Source organism: Hydra vulgaris, chromosome 06 (genome assembly GCF_038396675.1).
Source record: "Hydra vulgaris chromosome 06, alternate assembly HydraT2T_AEP".
Lineage (NCBI taxonomy): Eukaryota > Metazoa > Cnidaria > Hydrozoa > Anthoathecata > Hydridae > Hydra > Hydra vulgaris.
In genome coordinates this window covers 10335001-10356485 of record NC_088925.1, presented here as the reverse complement: position 1 = coordinate 10356485, position 21485 = coordinate 10335001, and the positions used below count along the sequence as shown (strand labels likewise).

Below are 21485 nucleotides of genomic sequence, written 5' to 3'. Positions count from 1 at the left end.
CCTTGCATGTTTGGGGGTTGAAATTTTCCCTAATTAATTTTCTGCAGTGAGATTGACTATTATGGAACAACATAAAAGGAGACTCATCGCTTCAAATAATTTTAGCCCATTGCTCAAATGTCCAATTTTTGTGCTCAATGCACCACTTTAATCTTTTTTTGCGATTGATTTCACTAACAAAAGGTTTTTTTATTTTCTTTCCAGCAAAAAACTCCCCTGATGCTTTTATTCAACAAGATATTGTCCATTTTGAGATATTAGTAAAGTTTAATTCTAGTTTTATCTCAGAACATGTGATTTTACAATCTTTTTTGATGGCATTAAGAATATAGCGATCTTCCTTTTTTGATTTTTTAGGCTTTCTACCAAATCCAACAGACCTTTCAGCTGTACCAGCGTGCTTATATTTCTTCACCAATCTACTAATAGTTGAGTTTTGTTGTTTGAAACGTTTTCCAATGCTTCTGTGAGACTCTCCTAGGTCAGCAGTTTCAATAACTTGTCTAATTTCTATATATGTTAGTTGTTTTTTAAAACATTAAATGTGTTTCTACTAATCTGTTTTTTAAAGATTTCATTTAAATAAATGTTAGTGTATATACAAACATATCTTTTCTGTCCATGGTTTTTCACTACCACATCCAATTTTTTTAGTTTTGCTTCCTTATACATTATATACTTAAAATCAAGAAAAAATGTTAGTGTGGCTTTTTTTTTGCACCCCACTGTATATATACAGTATTGGACAATACATTTGCAACCAACATTGAACAATGCTAAAAAGTGTTCCTAATTTTACATGTCTTAAAAACGAAACGAACTATACTACCACAGCAAACAGTTCAGGAGTCTGGAGTCATAGCATGCAAGAGACATGTAAATCGACATATAATTCAGTCAGTATATGGAAGTCAATCAGTCAGTATTATCAAGATAGTTTATCGAAGTGAGTTTTATCAAAGTGTTTTATCGAAGAACATCAATACAAGAAGTGAAATACAACAAGTGTTTCATTACATCAATACAGTTCACATCCAACCAAGACGTTGTGTTCCACAGAGCATTATTGTATCATCACAAGGTAAATGTAACACAGTAAACCTTGAGAAGAGTGATTATTCATTTTTATTATTTTTATGACTTCAAGTGCAAAAATGGCTCCCGACAGTCTTGGATTGGAACTAAGAAAGAAAATTATTGGCGATTACGTAAGTGGAATGTCACAAAAAAGTATTTGTGATAAATATCGCGTGAAAAAATGGACCGTATCAAGACTATGTTCCAAATATCGTTCTACGGGGAAGTTGGCAGCAGATAACAAAGGTGGAAGACCGCGTTTCACCACTTCTAGAGAGAATTTTATGATCGTCAGATCCGTCAAGGATCCCTGGATATCATCAGTCGAGATACAAAAGCAATTAAAGCTGCCTGTATCGAACCGAACAATCAGTAGACGTGCTGTTAAAGCCGGATTGTTTTCTCGACGCCCTGCAAAGAAACCGCTGATTTCAATAAAAAACCAGAAGAAAAGACTCCTGTTTGCTACATCTCATATTGACTGGAATGTGCAGAATTGGCGAACTGCCCTGTTCAGTGATGAATCAAAGTTCAACATCATTGGGAGTGATGGAATTTGCTGTGTACTTCGACCGGCCTGAAAACGCCTTGATTTACGTTACTGCCATAAGACCGTGAAGCATGGTGGAGGCAATGTAATGGTCTGGGAGTGTTTTTCTGCTAATGGTCTAGGTCCACTACATCGAAACAATGGAATAATGGACCGTTTCATGTATAAAAATATCCTGAAAGATGTTATGTTACCTCATGCTGAATGGAATATGCCAATAAAATGGGTTTTTCAGCAAGACAACGATCCGAAACATACTGCAAAAGTAGTCAAGCAGTGGTTTCAAGACAACCACCTATCGGCGATGGATTGGCCGCCTCAATCTCCGGATCTCAACCCTATCGAGAACCTGTGGGAGATTGTCAACCGCAGAATTAATCGTGAAGGTGTTCCTAATAAGGATCAACTGTTTAAACAAATCCAACAGGCCTGGGCAGCGGTTCCACAAAGTTTCATTGATCACCTGATCCAATCTATGCCTTGAAGATGCAAGGCTGTGATCAACAACAAAGGATTCGCCACGAAATATTGATAGCGAAATACAGCTTGGTCAACATCTTGTCAAGTTGCACTTGCTTTGTCCAGAAGGAAATCAATTTTTAATACTTTCGATTAATTTATTAATTTTTGTGTACAAATAATGAACTTTGTGATGAATAAAACTTGAAGAACTTTGTCTCTAAACAGTTACATAGTTATTTCTCTAAATTGAAAAAATGCATTAAAAAAATTTAAATAAAGAAACTAAATTAGCATTATTTGATTGCACTGATACTGTAAATGCACTGGTTTTGTCTGAGACCGTAAATATATATATATATATATATATCAGGGCTTGTGATGAAGCGAGCGCGATAGCGCTGCGCTTGTAACACGCGCCCGTAAACGATATTTTCAAACGTTTTAGGCGCGATAAACAACGCTCGTTCAGCTTATAACGAGCGTATAAAATAAAGCTAGTCCAATAGTTCGGGATTATTTTTTTATTTTCATAAAATATTTTAAAAAGATTTTTTATTAAAGATATTCTATTATCAAAGCATAAATATAAAATATAAAAAGCACTACGTCGTTCTCTTTTGCACTAACGTAATGAAAGAGCAGCTTGAAGTCGTTAATAGTCACTAATTTTAATAATGGAATGTGCACGTGGAAACACAATGTGAATACAAAAATGCGCAAATAAAATAAGAATAGAAAATTAGAAAACCATTATAAGAAAAATTGACACTACAGAGTATTTTTAAACTTGTGAAAATATCAAGTAAGATTTATTTGATTTATTGTTTGTAATATTCCACACATCGTTTATAATAAAAATAAATATTAATAATAAAGTAATTATTAAAATTAGTTATTGTTCATAGTATAGATTTTTTATTAACTATTATTTATTTTAACTCAAATTTAAAATGATTCTGTTGTTTAGAATGTTCGCAATCACATTCGAAAAGGAAACAAAGTAATGATGTCAACATTTATTATATATCATAAATTAAATGGAAAGTTATTATTCTTATTTATTATTATTTCAAATTAGTCTTGTGTTATTTTTTTAAGATTAAAAAAAATTTAATTTAAAAAAGAAGTTTAGAAAAAAATTAAATAATTAATTTGAATAAAAAAATATCAAGAAATATAAAAACCATTAACTGTTAATTAAGTTTACAGCGTAACATTTTAAAAAATATATATCAAAACAACGAAGCTAAACTAAGTCACTAAATTATACTTTAATACTAAATCAATAAGAGGTTGCGTTTTTGTTTGATATTATTTTTTTATAACATAAATAGTTAAAAATAAAATAGCGATCTGACAATATACAAGAAGTTTGGATGGATAAAAATCTACTTCGTTGAAGTAGTTTTATGAGTGTGATAATAATTCAAACATTTTTTGACGAAAGAATTATGTAACGAATAAAAAAAGATATAAAAATTAATTAATAAAATACATTTATAAAAAAATATAATAAATAAACTTTCATGATGTTATCTCGAGCGCACATAATCACGCTCGATGAAAACATATTCTAATTTTACAAGCGTGATATAACATGCTTGACGATTTTCTTCATCACAAGCCCTGATATATATATATATATATATATATATATATATATATATATATATATATATATATATATATATATATATATATATATATATATGTTTTCAAAAACAGAGGAGAATGATATATATATGAAAAATTATAATGAAAAATTATTATACAGAACAAATAACTTGGGTTAAAAGAAAGAATTTTTTAAATATTGCTTTAGAACATAGTTTTAACAGTAAAATAGTATTTAGTATTAGCCATTATATATGCCATTATAGCCATTATATGGTTCTACAATTAACAATAACTTGTTAATAATCATAATAACATAACTAATAACATAACAAATAATAATAACTTTGTATAGCCACTATGTGAAGATACTAAATTATTTATATAATAAGAAAAAATATTACCTTTAATTTCACATAGCCTAAACATTTGTTTATAGTGACCATATGTCACTACATTATTGAGTATCAGTTCATTAAATTTGTCTTCAGCAGCTAAAATTAAAAAAAATTGCATTCACAATTATGTACGCATAGAACAAGCACAATTTTAATCAATAATCACCTAATCAGAACTAGTTTTGTTTATCTTTAAAGCATATAGCTTTTTTAGAAAAAAACAAGAAAAAAACAAAGAATAATAAATCGGAAGATTGCTGCCCCATCTCAAGCCCTTAGATGATGTAGCATCAATAAGCAAAACTTGGCACAGTGTTATGCGAACTAGCACTGTGCCAAAGGTTCATGCAGAACACAAATATATTGACATCATCAGCAGTATTGTAAAGCAGTTTTGCTTCCTATTTATAAAATATTTTTAGTTTAATCATAAAAGTTTTTTTTCAAATAACTTAATGTAATAAAACTTGTTGGTTTGCAAAATACATAATAAAAATTTAACTCACTTAGAATATAATACAAGCCTTCCTAGAAAACGCGTGCAGTTTATCCTCTTGTATGTCCATGCATTAGTATTTTATTTTAGACAACTTGGTCATGGTTGTTTTCAAGTTTTATTATATTAAGTGTTGCTGAAAAAAGTTTCAAAAACAAAGAAATAATTCAAAAAATTAAGTCTAAGCAAAAAAAAAAAAAAAAAAAAAAAAAAAAAAAAAAAACAGTGTCAAGTTGACATTACAAAGAATAATTTTTTTATATTTTATTTGTTTTTTTTTAAAAGTCAAAATATAAATTGCCATCTGTTTGTCAAATATACTCGTATAATTTTAATGTAACAAGTATATATTGTCCCTATAAGAAAATGTCTATGCAATGCATGCATATACTTTTATATATAACTTTTTGTTTTATATAATTATATTTATTTGTTTCTTGAATATACGAACATTCAGCTTAAGGGCTTAACTTCATACACAGAATGTTCATGGTTTGATTCCTACAACTTCCTTGTTTTTTTTTTTAATACTGCTGGTCATGTTTGCTTTGTAGCCATTTATCTTTTCTTATTTTTATATAAAAAATCTTTTTATTGTATATTTTTGAATGATACACATCTCTTCACACTCAGGTTTCTTATACCATTTAAGCCTTTCAGTATATTTTGTAAGTAAGGTGCACACACATACCTACGTAGTTTTCAAACTTCAATTAGGCCTTGCCATAGCTTTAATTGTTTTATATTACTTTTCTATTCCTGTAATTTTTTAGCGGAGACACATTTCTTTTTAACATTTGTCTCTGTGTGTGTGTTAAAAAACAAATAAGATTTAGGAAAAGGTGGGTCTCAAACTACTATCATTCCGTTTACGAAGTAAACACCTTATCTAAAAAAGATAAATGTGCATACAGATTTAAAGAAATAAATTTAATTATATAATACAAAAAGTATATGCTTGCATTACATAGACGTTTTCATTATAGAGACAACATACTTGTTACATTAAAATAAAAATTACATTAAAATTATACAAATATATCTTACAAACAAATTGCAATTTTTATTTTCGCTTTCCATTAAAAAAAAAAAAATGTAGGAAATCATTCTTTTTAATGTAGACTTAAAACTGTTTTTATTTTGTTTTGCCTTATCTAATCTTGATGCTGAAAATAATAACCGCCCTAAAAAAATAAAAACAGTACAAAAAATATTTAAGTTATTAATTTATTTTTATTTTTTTTCTATTTAAATTTCCTTTTATTTCTTATTTTGTTAGTTTAGCTTTTTTTATTTTTGAAACTTTGTTATTTTCAGGAATTATCAATATAATAAAATTTGCAATCGGCCAAGACCAAGTTGTCTAAAATAAAATACTTTTGTGTGGTCATACAAGTTAAAAAAACTGCAAGCATTTGCTGGGAAGGCTTGTAATATGTCCTTTATATACTAATTAATAATATATAATATAGTATAATAAACCGATGCAATTAAAGAACATTAAGTTGTTGTTTTTTTCTCAACATCTTTGCTTTCAACAAGGCTGCAAGCAAATACTATTAGAGTTGGAAGCTACCACTATTAGAGTTGGAATTTTAGTAGATGGCACAAGAGACACTCTTTAGAGCAGTGCCTATTATAAAATTTGTAAAAAAGAGAAACAGAAGCAACATTACGACGATGTGATGATGGTTAGAAGTTGGCTGCAAGAGCAGGTCCAACTATGTATACAATGCATTTTTGCACCTTGTCTAAAAGAGAAAGGACATCATTAGAAGATCCGCCCCTAGATATGGCAACAGTATTCCATACAAGGATAGATTTGAGATTTATAGAGATAAAGAATAGAATCTGGATAAGAAAGTGGCGAGCACGATAACAAGATGAAACCTTAGAAGATGCTAATTTTGCAATCGATTTGATATATGGTTTCCAAGAAGTTCCGAAGTAAGAGTTAACCCTAAAAGACGAAGGGTAGATGACTCGTTAAGTACATCACCATTCATAAATATAGGAAGATCTAAAATATTGTGATAACAATTGGCTGAAAAAATTGGGTTTTATCTGAATTAAAGTTCACCAGCCACTGTGAGCCCATGCTTTAGCAGAATTGAGATCTTTTTTAAGCTCAAATGCCCCCTCCAAGTGAGCAGAGAGTGTTGGGTTTTTATCAAGGCAAGAATAAATGGTAGTATCATCAGCAAACAATGCCACCTTAGATGTGAGAATATCTGGAAGATCGTTTATGTAAATTTGAAAGAGTTTAGGGCCAAAGATAGAACCTTGAGAAAGCTCTGAAGTTACAGGATATGAGGAAGAGTGCTGTCCATCGAAGATAACTTTTATATTACAATTGGAAAGGAAGGATTCAATAATCTTAAAGATGTTACCTTATACACTGTAAAAAAAAAGCTTATAGAGAAGACCACTATGCCAAACTTTATCAAAAGCTTTAGAAATGTCAAGAGCGATAGCCTTAACTTCTCCGCCTTTATCTAATGCACAATAAAACCTATCGGTTATTACTGTCAGCAAACCAGCTGTAGAACGAGGAGATCAAAATCCATATCGATGGTCGGAAAGTAAGTTATTAGATTTAAAATGAGAGATTAAGTGTTTGTTAATTAAAGATTCAAAAACCTTGCTAATTCAACAAAAATGACAGTGAAACAATTATTAAATCTACTTTATTTCTTATTTTCTTCTACTACAACTAAAAAATTTATAAATTCGTATGTTTAATTAATTACAAATGAAAAAAAAAATTAAAAGTATTCAATTTGTAAAAAAAACAGAATTAGCCTCATTTACGTTATATACAAAAAAAAATGAAAATATTTTGTTTTAACGCTCATTTAATATTTAGTATTGCTTTCTGAATTCTTAATGACTTATGTGACTTGACATACTAGTCACAAGATTTTGGATAGTTTCTATAGATATTTTATTCCAAGCTTCTCTTATACAAGTTTTCAGCTTCAATGTGGATTCAAATTGCTTACCATTTTCATAAACCTTACTAGAAAGTATTTCCCATAGATTTTTAATTGGTTTTAGATGTGAACTGCATGCGGGCCATTCCATTACGTGAATATTTTTTCCTCTAAACCTAGCTTTTGTAAGATTTGAATTATGGATAGCAACATTGTCTTGTTGAAAAGTGAATTTTTCACTCATTAATTCTTCACCATGTTCAAGAAAACTTATTTCTCATTGTGAGAAAAAACTTACATGAAGTGGTCCTGTTAATTCAATTTGTTTGAAGTCCCTGCTAGTGGAAGTTTTCCAGCAAAGGAAAATGTCCCTAAACTATAACAGTTCCACCACCAAAGTTACGAATTATTCAAGTTTCTTACTCTTTTTGAAGATTGTGTCAGTAATATTAATAGCCATCAGGACCATCTAGATTAAACTTTATTTCATTACTAAAGAAAACTTGTAGTATAGCTTCTTTATGACAAACATTAAGTTTTGGTCTTGATTTTTGCTTTTTCCAAACTGTGTTAGGATCTTATGTAAGATTTGTCTTATAAGTTGAACAGTTACAGGTAATTGTAAATCAGCATGAATTCGAGATGCAGTTATGTACTGAGCAGCAACACATTGCACAATTACTCATTTAGCACAATTATCAATTTTACATTTGCCACCACTTCCCTTTTAAGATCCATAGTTAATGGCCATCTTGAAGTAATTATTAACCACTTTTGGTTGTCTTTTAATTTTCTTTGCAATTTTACAAAAAGATAAATCTGTATCTTTGTATGCTTTGATTAAAGCTATTTCTTTATTTGTTAAATGATTACCACGTCCCATCTTGAGTTCAGGTATCAAAAACCAAATGGTAAAAACTTTATGAGCACTGATTTCACAGTCTTTGTTTAACTTACAAATAATTATAAAAAATTAAGTCACAAATGTGTATCACCAGATCAAAATATACAAGTAAACTGAAAATAATAATTAATGAGGCTAATTCTATTTGCTACTGCAACTTTCAAGTATTATACATTTTATGGTTTTATCAAATGTACCGCAATTTAATTATTCTATATTATAATTTAAAAAGTTGTTGCTAGTAACAATAATTATATATGTGTGGATACAAAATATTGGATTAAAACATGGTGAAGCTAATTCTATTTTCTCCACTGTAGACAACAGCTCCGCCTACAGTGGAGAAAATAGAATTCAATAATTCTATTTTCTCCACTGTAGATGGATTCAATTCAATAATTTCTTTTGTTAACCATTTCATACTTTTGCAAAGTATGAAATGGTTATAAAATATATTGATTCAAGTAGTTTTTTTAATTGTCATCAGTCAGTCAAAATCAGCTTTTTTTAGAAATGTTCTCAAAACATTTAAAAAGCTTCACAGCCAAGATGTCACAACTAAATATTGTATGAGTGGTTAGGAATCCTGACCAAGCCTGATTTATACATTTATATATATATATATTATATATATATATATATATATATATATATATATATATATATATATATATATATAAATATACACACATATATATACACATATATAAATATATATAATCATATATATGCGTATATATATGTATATATATATATGTGTATATATGTATATATATATATGTATGTATATATATATATATATATATATATATATATATATATATATATATATATATATATACACATATATAAATATATATATATATATATTCATATATATGTGTATAACAAACCTAAAAGTTTTAACTTTTTTCCTATTAGTAGTCCATAAACTTGTTTATAATTTTAGAGCTCTTGGATACCAAAAACTAGGATAAAGTAATCTTTTTGTGACTTTCAAATCCGGAGTCCTTTCTGGGACTCCGCATCCCTGATATTTATATATATATATATATATATATATATATATATATATATATATATATGAATATATATATGTATATATATATATATGTGTATATATATATATATATATGTGTGTATATATATATATGTGTGTGTGTATATATATATATATATATATATATATATACACAGTATCGGACAAAACGAGTGCAACCAAATAATGCTAATTTAGTTTCTTTATATAAAAGTGCTGCATTTTTTCAATTTAGAGAAATAACTATGTAACTGTTTAGAGACAAAGTTCTTCAAGTTTTATTCATCACAAAGTTCATTATTTGTACACGAAAATTAATAAATTAATCGAAAGTATTAAAAAAAAGTTGTTTTCCTTCTGGACAAAAGTGCAACTCAACAAAATGTTGACCAAGCTGTATTTCACTATCAATATTTTGTGGCGAATCCTTTGTTGTCGATCACAGCCTTGCATCTTCGAGGCATAGATTCGATCAGGTGATCAATGAAACTTTGTGGAATTGCTGCCCAGGCCTTTTGGATTTGTTTAAACAGTTGATCCTTATTACGAACACCTTCACGATTAATTCTGCGGTTGACAATCTCCCACAGGTTCTCGATAGGGTTGAGATCCGGAGATTGAGGCGGCCAATCCATCGCCGATAGGTGGTTGTCTTGAAACCACTGCTTGACTACTTTTGCAGTGTGTTTCGGATCGTTGTCTAAAATAAAACCCATTTTATTGGCATATTCCATTCAGCATGAGGTAACATAACATCTTTCACAATATTTTTATACATGAAACTGTCCATTATTCCATCGTTTCGATGTATTGGACCTAGACCGTTAGCAGAAAAACACACCCAGACCATTATATTGCCTCCACCATGCTTCACGGTCTTATGGCAGTAACGTAAATCGAGGCGTTTTCAGGCTGGTCGACGTACACAGCAAATTCCATCGCTCCCAATGATGTTGAACTTTGATTCATCACTGAACAGGGCAGTTCGCCAATTCTGCACATTCCAGTCAATATGAGATGTAGCAAACAGGAGTCTTTTCTTCTGGTTTTTTAGTGAAATCAGCGGTTTCTTTGCAGGGCATCGAGAAAACAATCTGGCTTCAACAGCACATCGTCTGATTGTTTGGTCCAATACAGGCAGCTCTAATTGCTTTTGTATCTCGACTGATGATAACCAGGGATCCTTCTTGACAGATCTGACAATCATAGAATCCTCTCTAGAAGTGGTGGAATGCGGTCTTTGTTATCTGCTGCCAACTTCTCCGTAGAACGATATTTGGAACATAGTCTTGATACGGTCCATTTTTTCATGCGATATTTATCACAAATACTTTTTTGTGACATTCCACTTACATAATCGCTAATAATTTTCTTTCTTAGTTGCAATCCAAGACTGTCGGGAGCCATTTTTGCACTTGAAGTCATAAAAATAATAAAATTGAATAATCACGCTTCTCAAGGCTTACCGTGTTACATTTACCTTGTGATGATACAATAATGCTCTGTGGAACACAACGTCTTGGTTGGATGTGAACTGTATTGCTGTAATGAAACACTTGTTGTATTTCACTTCTTGTATTGATGTTCTTCGATAAAACACTTTGATAAAACTCACTTCGATAAACTGTCTTGATAATACTGACATATTATGGCATGCTATGACTCCAGACTCCTGAACTGTTTGCTGTGGTAGTATAGTTCGTTTCGTTTTTAAGACATGTAAAATTAGGAACACTTTTTAGCATTGTTCGATGTTGGTTGCAAATGTATTGTCCAATACTGTATATACAGGGATCTGAATAAGCGCCAGACATCTTACATCGTCCGGCACTTGTCCCTTAAAAAATGATATCAATCGGTCATTTTGTCTGACCCATATATTATGTGCATTTATTTTCTAATGACTTTAGTTATTCCAAAACTATTATTAAATTCAGAACTGTATATTTTAAATTTTTTATTTTTTATGCAAAACAGAAAATGAAGTTGAACACACAACTATGTTAATAAAATCCTCATTTTTTCGAGCTAATTCATTTTTTTAAAGACGCATAAGCATTAAATTTTTCTTGGATTAAGCAGCCCGGTTTTTATCAGTTATATTGAAATGTTGCAATAGTTTATTAATTTAAATTTATATTTCAGTATTAGTTTATTTTTTGTCTAATGGTTTTTATAAATTTTAAGTGAATAGTTTAGTTTTAAAACCTGTTTTAAATTTATTTTGTAAAAACTTTAACGTAATAGTTTTTTTAATGCTTATAGAAACCAGTACTTTTTATTACACTATTAAACTGGAGTCAGCCCTTGGAATTAAGAAAAATAAGGTCGGCAATAATTTGCTGACCTAGATCTGTGTGAGGTCGGCATCAGGTTTGCAGAAAAAATGTAAAACAAAGGTTTGACCATAAAATATAAAAATGAAGTTAGCAATTTTTTGCCGACCTCAAACACTTCTAGGTCAACAGTTAGTTCGGCATTGCCGAATGCCAACCCTAATTCTGAGGGTTGTGGAATTATGTTACATATAGTTTAGTTTCGCACCAAAGTTTTTCTCTATCAAAAGTGTTCATAAAAGTAATCATTGAAAAAGTTCAAAGAAAATTTATCGAAAAATACATATTTATATAAATGTAATTTATATAAATATGTATTATGTCTAACATTCTTTAATAATTTAAATAAAACGGGTATATTGTAAACAATCATGAGAATTAATTTGTTACTTTTTGGTTTATTTGGTTAGTTTATTAAATAAAGTAATAAGTAAACATGATTATTTATGTATTTAATATATCTATAATAATATACATAGCATTTCGCATAGTATAGTAATTTTTAAAAAACATAACATAAATATTTTTTCTTTTCAAATTTTGGTTTTTTGAGCTTAGATTTTTTCTTATCTTTAAAGGGATCCCAAACCTCCGAGACATGTGTTCATATTAAAGAGAGGGAAAAAAAAAAATGTTTAAGCTGATTTTTTTTGATTAAAACAAAAAAATAAATGAATACCAAGAAAAACTTTTTTATTTTAGTTGAAACTTGTCTTCTCCATTTTATTGTAGGCCTAAAAGTCAGCATAATATATGCTGCAATCTACAGACTTGATAATTTATTCAAGCGTGTTTTATTCCTAAGAGTTTTAGTACATGATGCTATTGATTTTTTTTGTTTATGCAAGAGATCAATTATGTAAACAAACGAAAATCAATGGTGTCATGTACTTAAACTCTTAGGAATAAAACGCGCTTGAATAAATTATCAAGTCTGTAGATTGCGGCGTATATTATGCTGACTTTTAGGTCTAAAATAAAACGGAGAAAACGAGCTTCGACTAAAATAATAAAGTTACTTTTTCTTGGTATTTATTTTGTTCTTTTGTTTCAATCAAAAAAACTTAGCCCAAATATTTTTTTTTATCATGCTCTTTAATATGAACACAACATGTCTCGGAGGTTTGGGATCCCTTTCTTTTTTTAAGATAAGTTATCGTTTAAATTTTTTCAGCGCATTTTTGAAAAGCCTTAAGCTGTCAAAACAAACTGTCGTGTCAAGTTGAAAAAACAAAATATTTTAGGCGTGGTGAGGAATGGCATTCCATCATATTTCTTTAGGTTATATCAGGCATGTCCACTAAACTTGATTGTCCGGAACAAAAAAATTTGCTATTTTAAGCCCCGTATATATATATATATATATATATATATATATATATATATATATATATATATATATATATATATATATATATATAGATCTATAGTTTGTTGTCTTTGGGAAGAGCGGAAGGAAAAAAGTGATTCTTACGCCAACACATACGTCACTTTTAATTACTTTTGACTTTCGTCCAACATTTTCGTGTTGGACGAAAGTCAAAACCATTAGTTTAATTACAAATTAATTGTTATATAAAAAAACCACAAAAACGCAAATTTAATTGACCAGAATATTTTTAAAACATTCTAAATGTTTTTAACAATATAAACAATGTTTTTATTTTTATTTTTTTTAATAAAATGTTTTTATTTTTATTTTTTTTAATAAATTGTTTTTATTTTTATTTTTTTTTACTGTAAATCATGCGCGGAGTGTTGTTACATCGACTCTCTTATAGCCTGACTCGCAAGGGAGTGCTGCTACATCGACTGACAAATAGCCTGACTCGCAAGGGAGTGCTGCTACATCGACTGACAAATAGCCTGACCCGCAAGGGAGTGCTGCTACATCGACTGAGGGTTTGGTTGGGGCAGGCAGTCTATCATTATTAAAAAAAAAAAATTCCGGTCTTGCATTTTAATTTTTTACTTTTTGTCAACAAAATATGGAAAAAACTTTCGGACAACATCTAAGGGTTCTATATATATCTATATCTATATATATCTATATATATATATATATATATATATATATATATATATATATATATATATATATATATATATATATATATATATATATATATATATATATATATATATATATATATATATACACACACACAATGAAGAACCCAGAGTTTATTTGGGGATACCGCTTTTTTTCCAGTAAGGGCAGTGGGGAGGGTGTGTGTGTGTGATGTTTTTGAGTTACACCCCTCCTCCTCTGCTTCCCCTAGTTAAAACCGGTGCCGCAAGAATGATTTTTAATCATCATTTTAGTTTTATTTGTGTTTATCTTGTTTAGTTTCATCTTAGGATAAGGAGTTGATTTAAAGGCATTATTAAGTTACTATAAGAAAACTATTTTACTTTAATAAATAATTTTAATAAATAACTTTAATAGACTTTAATAAATGCTTTTGTTGCAAATACCACGCTATTAGTAAATAGTTTTTAAAAACTATTTAAAGTATTTAAACATTAACTATATTTTAGTAAATTTAATTCTAGTAGTTATTAATGTTTTAAATAATTTGCAATTAAATGTTTAAATACTTTAAACAATTTTTAATCAATATTTACATTACATGATATATTTACATCTATTAAATCGCATAATATTTGTAAAACTAACAAAATAGTTTTGTCTTGCATTGGAATAACTATTCGAATAAAAAACATAAGCATTTAATAAACGTATTTACTATTATTTTGATTTTAAAATTTTGATTTAAATACCAGCAAATCTTAACTTAACTTTTAGTAATGGTTAATAGATTTTAATATGATTTTAAGGCGCCTATTAAATTAAAGATAATTAAAGAAGAGATAATTACGGTAAACATAATTTTAAAAATGTTTTATTTTTTTAATCATTAAGTATAATTTAAAAAATTACCCTTAATAAATTAGTTACACTTACTATGGGTCATTTTTATTAAGTTATTGTAATCATTATTTTTATCATTTTAAAAATCAAAAAGAGTATGGAAAAGAAACAAAACTTTCTGAAAAAGTTTACGTTTTTTCAATTTCCTCACACAAACTAAAATAGCAACCTAAAGATCAAAAGTTCATTCATTCAAAAATTAAATATGCGGGATAATTATTAAGAGTGAAATTTTTTACTTTTGTTCATTTATTATCAAAAGCAGTTAACTCTCAATAGCCAAAAAACAAAAGCTAACTTTACTCTGAATAGATTTTTTAAAATCCTTCCATCTTTCGAAAAAGCAAATTTTTATACATTTCCATTGTTATAAAATTTCGTGACAAGTGTTTTAAAATAAGTTTTATAACGACATTCATTTTTTTAAAACTAACATTCAATTAGTAACCGAAGGGCAGTTACATAACGTAACTACGTAAAAAAGCAATTTCTTTTTAACTTATTTTATTGTTCTGAAGAAATATTAGGTAGCTAAAATAAACTGAAAACTATTTATATACAACTGCATTTAAAACTGCATTTGAAATTTTTAATCTCCTTTTAATAAAAAAGCAAAAGAAAAATTAAAAAATAAAAATAATTTCTGGGCATCTATACGGAAAAAAATTATTTTTATTTTTTAATTTTTAAATAATTTTTGATTTCTTTTTAAGCGTCCATATGGCTCCAGCCGTGCTAAAACAGGTCTGGGTTCGTCCCTGATATATATACATATCAGCCCTTAGAATTAGGGTCAGCATTTGGCACCACCTTGATGCCAACATAGAAGTGTTTAATTTAGGCAAAATATTGCCAACCTTGTTTCTATGTTTTGTAGTAGCCCCTTTGTATCAAATTTTTTTTTGCCAACCTCTAACAGTTTAAGGTTGGCAATTTATTGCTGACCTCACTTTTCTTAATTCCGAAGGCTGGTATATAGACACACACACACACACACAATTAAAGCAAATCTATTGTATATTTAAAAAATAAATTAGATTTTAAAAAGAAATATAAAACCTTTAAAATTTCCTTGTGAAATAAATGTAGTCAAATAGGCTGTATTTAACAAATTTCTTTGATTAACGGTAGGTTCGAAACTTCCATATGTACTAAGAAAAAATAGGTTATTTTTATAGATTTGAAAGTGATGTTGAGGTGAAAATACATACATAAGATGCACAGTAGTTTATTTAAATATAAATTTTTCTACAAACTTTTTTTTTTTAACTATTTCGTGAAAACATTTTGAAGTAGTATTGCCTGAAGAAGTATAGCCCTAAACTTTATTTTGGTTATTATTTAACTATTTTTTTAATGAAATTAGTTAATGAAAATTATTACCATGCATAAATGTAAGTTTTTAAAATGAGCATTCAATTTAAAAACAAAGAAAATAATTAAATAGTTGAAAAAAAAACAAACAAACAAAAAAACCAACTTTTTTTACCTAAGAAAATAATTAGCTTCAGCAACATCACCATTAATTAGATGACTGACAGCAATAGCGGATGCAGAATGAGCAGTAGGTCTAAATGTGTGTATATAAAATATAGGTAGATCCAGTAGATTACAATTTTATTTATATAATGGTTTCTATCAATATATATATATTAAATATATTTATTTTATCATAAAAAAAATAATAAAATATAACTCATAATATAAATATTTACGTGGGTATAATATTTATAACTACATATGTATGAAAAAAAATTTATATCATTTATTTAGATTTCAATTTCAATTTATTATTTAAAAAAGATAATTTCTAATTTTTTACTTTAAATCTTTTTCCTTCATTTCAGCAGCTATTTGAAGGATTTTACGAGCATTGGCAACTTTCTGAAAAGTAAAAATAACATAAACATTATTTGATCAGAAAAACTAACTGTAACAAAAGTAGTAAATACAATTTGTTCAGAAGAAATCAAAAAACTTATTTAAAGAATGTACTTTTTCTTTTTTTTCTTCCTTAATAGCTTCATTTTGATAAGAAGATATGAGATATTGATACAACATGTTTTTGTTTTCATTGTAAAATGCAGGTAAATCTGGTTCAGCCTGTTTAAAAAATACGAAAAATAATAAAAAAGTCTTTAGAAATACAGTATCACCAGTGTTCTCCAAATGAAGGTGGTTTGAATGAAGACGACTGTGATTACATCACATTGTCGTTTTGGAAACCTTATTTTTCTTATATAAGACGCAAGAACACATTGGTTTTTTTTTAACGGTTTTTTATATTACTATTATATTTATTACTTTATTATATTATATTTATTACTTTATTATATTATATTATTTTATAAGGAGGGTATATATAACCCCTAGAAATATTGTATTTTAATATAAAGAATTTTATAAGTATAAGTTTACATACTATAACAGATGTTTTAACTTAATTAAAACAGGTATTAATAAAAATAAAAATTTATACCATCAGTTTGTCAAAACAGAATTGTGCAGCGCTGCTATTCCCAATCTTTGCAGCCATCTTGAAAATAAATAAAACTTAAAAAAATCCAATTTTAATTTAGTAATAAAATACTGTTACACACATGCAATAAAAAAATACACAGAAAACAAAATATACGTAGAAACTAGTGATTAACCGAAATTCTGTTTTGGTATCGGACAAAATTTCAATTTGAACCGATACCAAAATTTTGGTTTTGGTATTTTTTATAAATTCGGTAAAAACCGAAACTTAGGTTGAAAAACATACCAAAAACCAATTTTTATCTAATTTAGAAAAACAGTTATTTTTTAGAATTTTCACAAAGTCTTTTGAGAATTTCCCCAAAATACCTCAAAAAAATCTTGTTTTGCAGAGAAAACCTGCCAGTTGTTAAATTTCGCTATTAACTTACATCGCCAACTTATTTATTAAATCTCAATTTGCAATACACGTGAAAATAATTCTAACATAATACGAGTATAAAAAAACAAATGTAAAATTGCATTTTTATACAAAATTTTCTAATAAAATAAATTTTGGCTTGCTGAAATTCGGTATTAGTTTCAGTAAAATATTTGCCAAAATTTCGGTTTTGGCACCAAATTTGAGTACTTGAAATTTCGGCTTCAGCTTTTTTTTTCTGTTTTGGTTGATCACTAGTAGAAACAATTGGTTTCATCAAACAAAAGTACCACAATAATACCTCATTATAGTCATACCCGTATCATAAGAATCTGCTGGTTATTATCAGGCTCGATGCCATGTTCTTTTAGTGTACGAATAAACTGTTAAAAAATATATATGTAGTTATAAAAAAGTAGAAACATAAACTTAAATCATCAAAACAAAATTTCAACTAAATCACAGAAGTTATTAAGGGAAAAAAAAAGTCTAAAAAACCATATACTGCCTAAAATAAACCACAAATATTTGTATGCATGTAACTACAAATGTTTGTAATGTGTATTGTAGCTGTAAAAATATAAGGGCCACTTATCAAAAACATAATGACCACTTATCAATCAGTGACATTATGACATTTAATAATTGGATGGCCCCAAACCACAAAATAAATTTGTAAAAAATTTGCAACTTAAAGTCTTTAATCCTACTTATAAAGTCTTGTTAGTAAGAACTTTTGTTGTTAGCAAGAACTTTTGTTGTAAGTAAGAACTTTTAATTTTAATTAATTTGAATAAAGAATTTTAATTTACATTAGAATTGCAAGCTTTCTTTTCTTTCTATCATTATTACATATTTTAAACCCCATTCACACACAGTATTTTTATTAAAAAAAAAAAAAATCTTCTAAATTTGGTTCTATCATAACAACTTTCGAAGTTTTAAAAAGTTTAAGCAAAAAGTTTCTTAATTGTGTTTTATTGTTTTTTAGAACGTTTATAATATCAGAAAATATAAAACTGTTTAAGTATATTCAAAAAATATTAGAGTTGATATTATTTGAGCACATTAAGTAGCTTTTCAAACACATGTGCTTAGTACATGTATAAGGCATTACCAAACACACACATGTTTAATCTGATTCTAAAAAGTGATTAATATTTTAACCACTGTTAACAAATAAACCACTTTTAATAGATAAACCATTTTTTTAATTATTGAAAATTACTCTTTGATTTACTAATTAAATAAAAAAGATAAAATAAGTTTAAACAAAAATTAGCATTCAATATGATATTTTATTTTTACATTCGGATCTGATATTATTTGTTGGTGATAGAACAAGTTGCCGATAGAAAAACAGCCATTTATATTAACTTTGTTAGCTTCTAATCTGATTTTAAATAATATGTGCAACTAAACGAAATGGCTTTTTACACAAGTAACTCTCCATACAATAAGTTATTTTTTTAATTTTTAAACTTTTTTCAAAAACATTTATTTTGTTATTAAACTTTTTTTACAACTTCACACTTTAACTTTTGTTATTTTTAAGCCATGGCAAGCATGACTTATTCTTTGTTTTTTTATTGCCTTTATTTTTTTTGTGTGCATAATTTTTAAAAGCATATTTCATATTAGGATAGATTTGATAATAACTGATTTAAACTCTATATAAGAAGAATTATTAGAGATTAATTGGTCAATTTAGACAGTTAGCAAAAGGCCTACTTACTAAGTTAACCAATAATTTCATGTAATTATAGTTTGTTTTCATTTTTAACTCAACTTTTTTTACAGGAACAGTAAATTTAATTAAAAAAAAAGCCATACAATGTTGTTCAAAGTCACCTCTGAGAGTTTAATGTCCAATTTGAGAAAAAGAAAGAAAACTTATTTACCTAGTTAAAAAATAAATCAATTTTTTTAAAATTATTTATTAAAACTTTATATTACCTTATTCAAATAATTATTCTCTACAACATGATCAAAATATATTTACAAAAAGTTTATTTAATAGTGATTTGAAAGAATAAACATTTTTATAACAACTTCATATCTTCTATTTTATTCTACATAAAAAATTAAAAAGACTTACTTGAAAAAAATATTCTGAGTTTGAAACACGGAAAAATGTAAACAAGCCTTTAAGTAAATTGTATTGAGCATTAGGAGTTGTTGGGATGCCCTAAAATGAAAAGAAAACTTAACACATAAAATGAATCTAAATGAAATGGACACAACAATTTTAATATAAAAAGCAACATAATGATTTAGTAAACTTTTTCATTGTTTTAAAGCATTTATACCAAAAATTTATTTATTTATAAATTAAAATTTTCTGATATATACATAAGATTATAAACAACCTCCTATGAACTCATTTTTACCAGCTTGTAGACAAATTTCTAGTAATCAATACTGATGTTTGTGGACTAACAAGTTCTGTATGAACATTCATAACAAGCAAGTTGATGGCAATGCATAGTCTTCTCGCTACCTGTGTGATGATGCCGCAAAATGTGTTAGTAAACTAACAGGTGATGTGTTATTGTGTGTATTATGCATAATGGTGGTAGCTATAAACTGTTTCTTGATGGCAAACTTTTATGACTGGTGAGCGATGACTTCTTTTAATGCACACCACAACAAAACATGTTTAAGTTGACCAACTAATTGCTACATTTTTTTTATAAATTTTAAATCAACCATAATTATAAATTTAGACTAAAATGTGATATATGTGTGTATTATTCTATGCATACTGGTGGTAGTAAACTCTTTTTTGATGCCAAACTTATTCTACGAGCAGGGTGTCAAAAACATATGACACATGGTTTATATGTATTTAAAAAAATAGTATTCCTTTAAAACTATTTTTTTTTTGGCATTCATGATTATTTATATGTACTTATACTTAGTTAAGTTTAAATTGAATAATTGTTTAATATATTACCATTGTAACAATAACAAAAATTGCTTATAGCTTATTTTAAATGTAATTTAAAAAAAACAAACAATGAACTTTATATGTACAAAAAATAAATAAAGTGTATATGTATAAAACCATATTTATCTCATATATAGAATATGTTGGTTTACATTTTTAAATTTCATGTGCATATCTGAAAATAATCTTAAACCAAATTAATAATTTCTTAAGTTATTTGTTTTTTTTGTACACAAAACTAGTTTTTGAAACAATGTGGAAAAAATAAATGTTTACTCATGACTTTTTAACAAAAAAATTTTAAAAACTTTATTCAAAATATGAATAAAATTTTGAACAAAATGAGTTTCACCCATTTTTCATCCATTATATGTTTTACTTTATGAATTTAAATCGTTTAAAATTAAAAACTTCATTTTTATAATTTTAAAAATCACCTCTTGTATTAGGTTCAACATGAATAAATAAGCTTCTTTGACATCTGCATAACTTCGATTGGAAACATCACTTACAACCTTCTCAATAAGAACTTCTAAAAGTTTACATTTAAAAACAACAAAATAAAATAAAAAAAAGAAAAGAAAACAAAACAACCAGATGAATACTAAATATGGACATATAATACATCAAAGAAGGGGTTTTTAGGGCTGCGAAACTTATTATTGAGATCATTTAGGAGCGTTCCAATAAAAAAATATAGAATAAATCAAGATTGACCTATTTTTTGTTTTCTCTGCATTGTATGCAATTTAAAAAAATTAAAAGTGAGCTACTGTTAAATTCAGAAATGTTAAATTTTTCTAAAGAATCTTCTGGCTGTATTTATATCATTTAATGTCCAGGAGAATCTTGGAAAATCTAAACAAGGTCTAGTTTTTATTTTCTCAGG

General features: G+C 27.4%; 1 protein-coding gene across 1 annotated transcript in view; it reads right to left on the bottom strand.

The window, feature by feature from the left end:
* LOC101239941 (leucine-rich PPR motif-containing protein, mitochondrial) overlaps nucleotides 1-21485 on the bottom strand; it is a 125306-nt gene that overhangs the window by 25084 nt on the left and 78737 nt on the right. Inside the window, exons 17-25 of the mRNA XM_065799184.1 lie at nucleotides 21034-21128; nucleotides 19745-19834; nucleotides 17964-18029; nucleotides 17224-17280; nucleotides 16740-16847; nucleotides 16567-16628; nucleotides 16234-16314; nucleotides 15804-15895; nucleotides 4108-4197 (exon numbers count right to left, since the gene is read on the bottom strand). Of these exons, the coding sequence (XP_065655256.1) occupies nucleotides 4108-4197; nucleotides 15804-15895; nucleotides 16234-16314; nucleotides 16567-16628; nucleotides 16740-16847; nucleotides 17224-17280; nucleotides 17964-18029; nucleotides 19745-19834; nucleotides 21034-21128 (741 nt within the window). The remainder of the gene's footprint in view (nucleotides 1-4107; nucleotides 4198-15803; nucleotides 15896-16233; nucleotides 16315-16566; nucleotides 16629-16739; nucleotides 16848-17223; nucleotides 17281-17963; nucleotides 18030-19744; nucleotides 19835-21033; nucleotides 21129-21485) is intronic.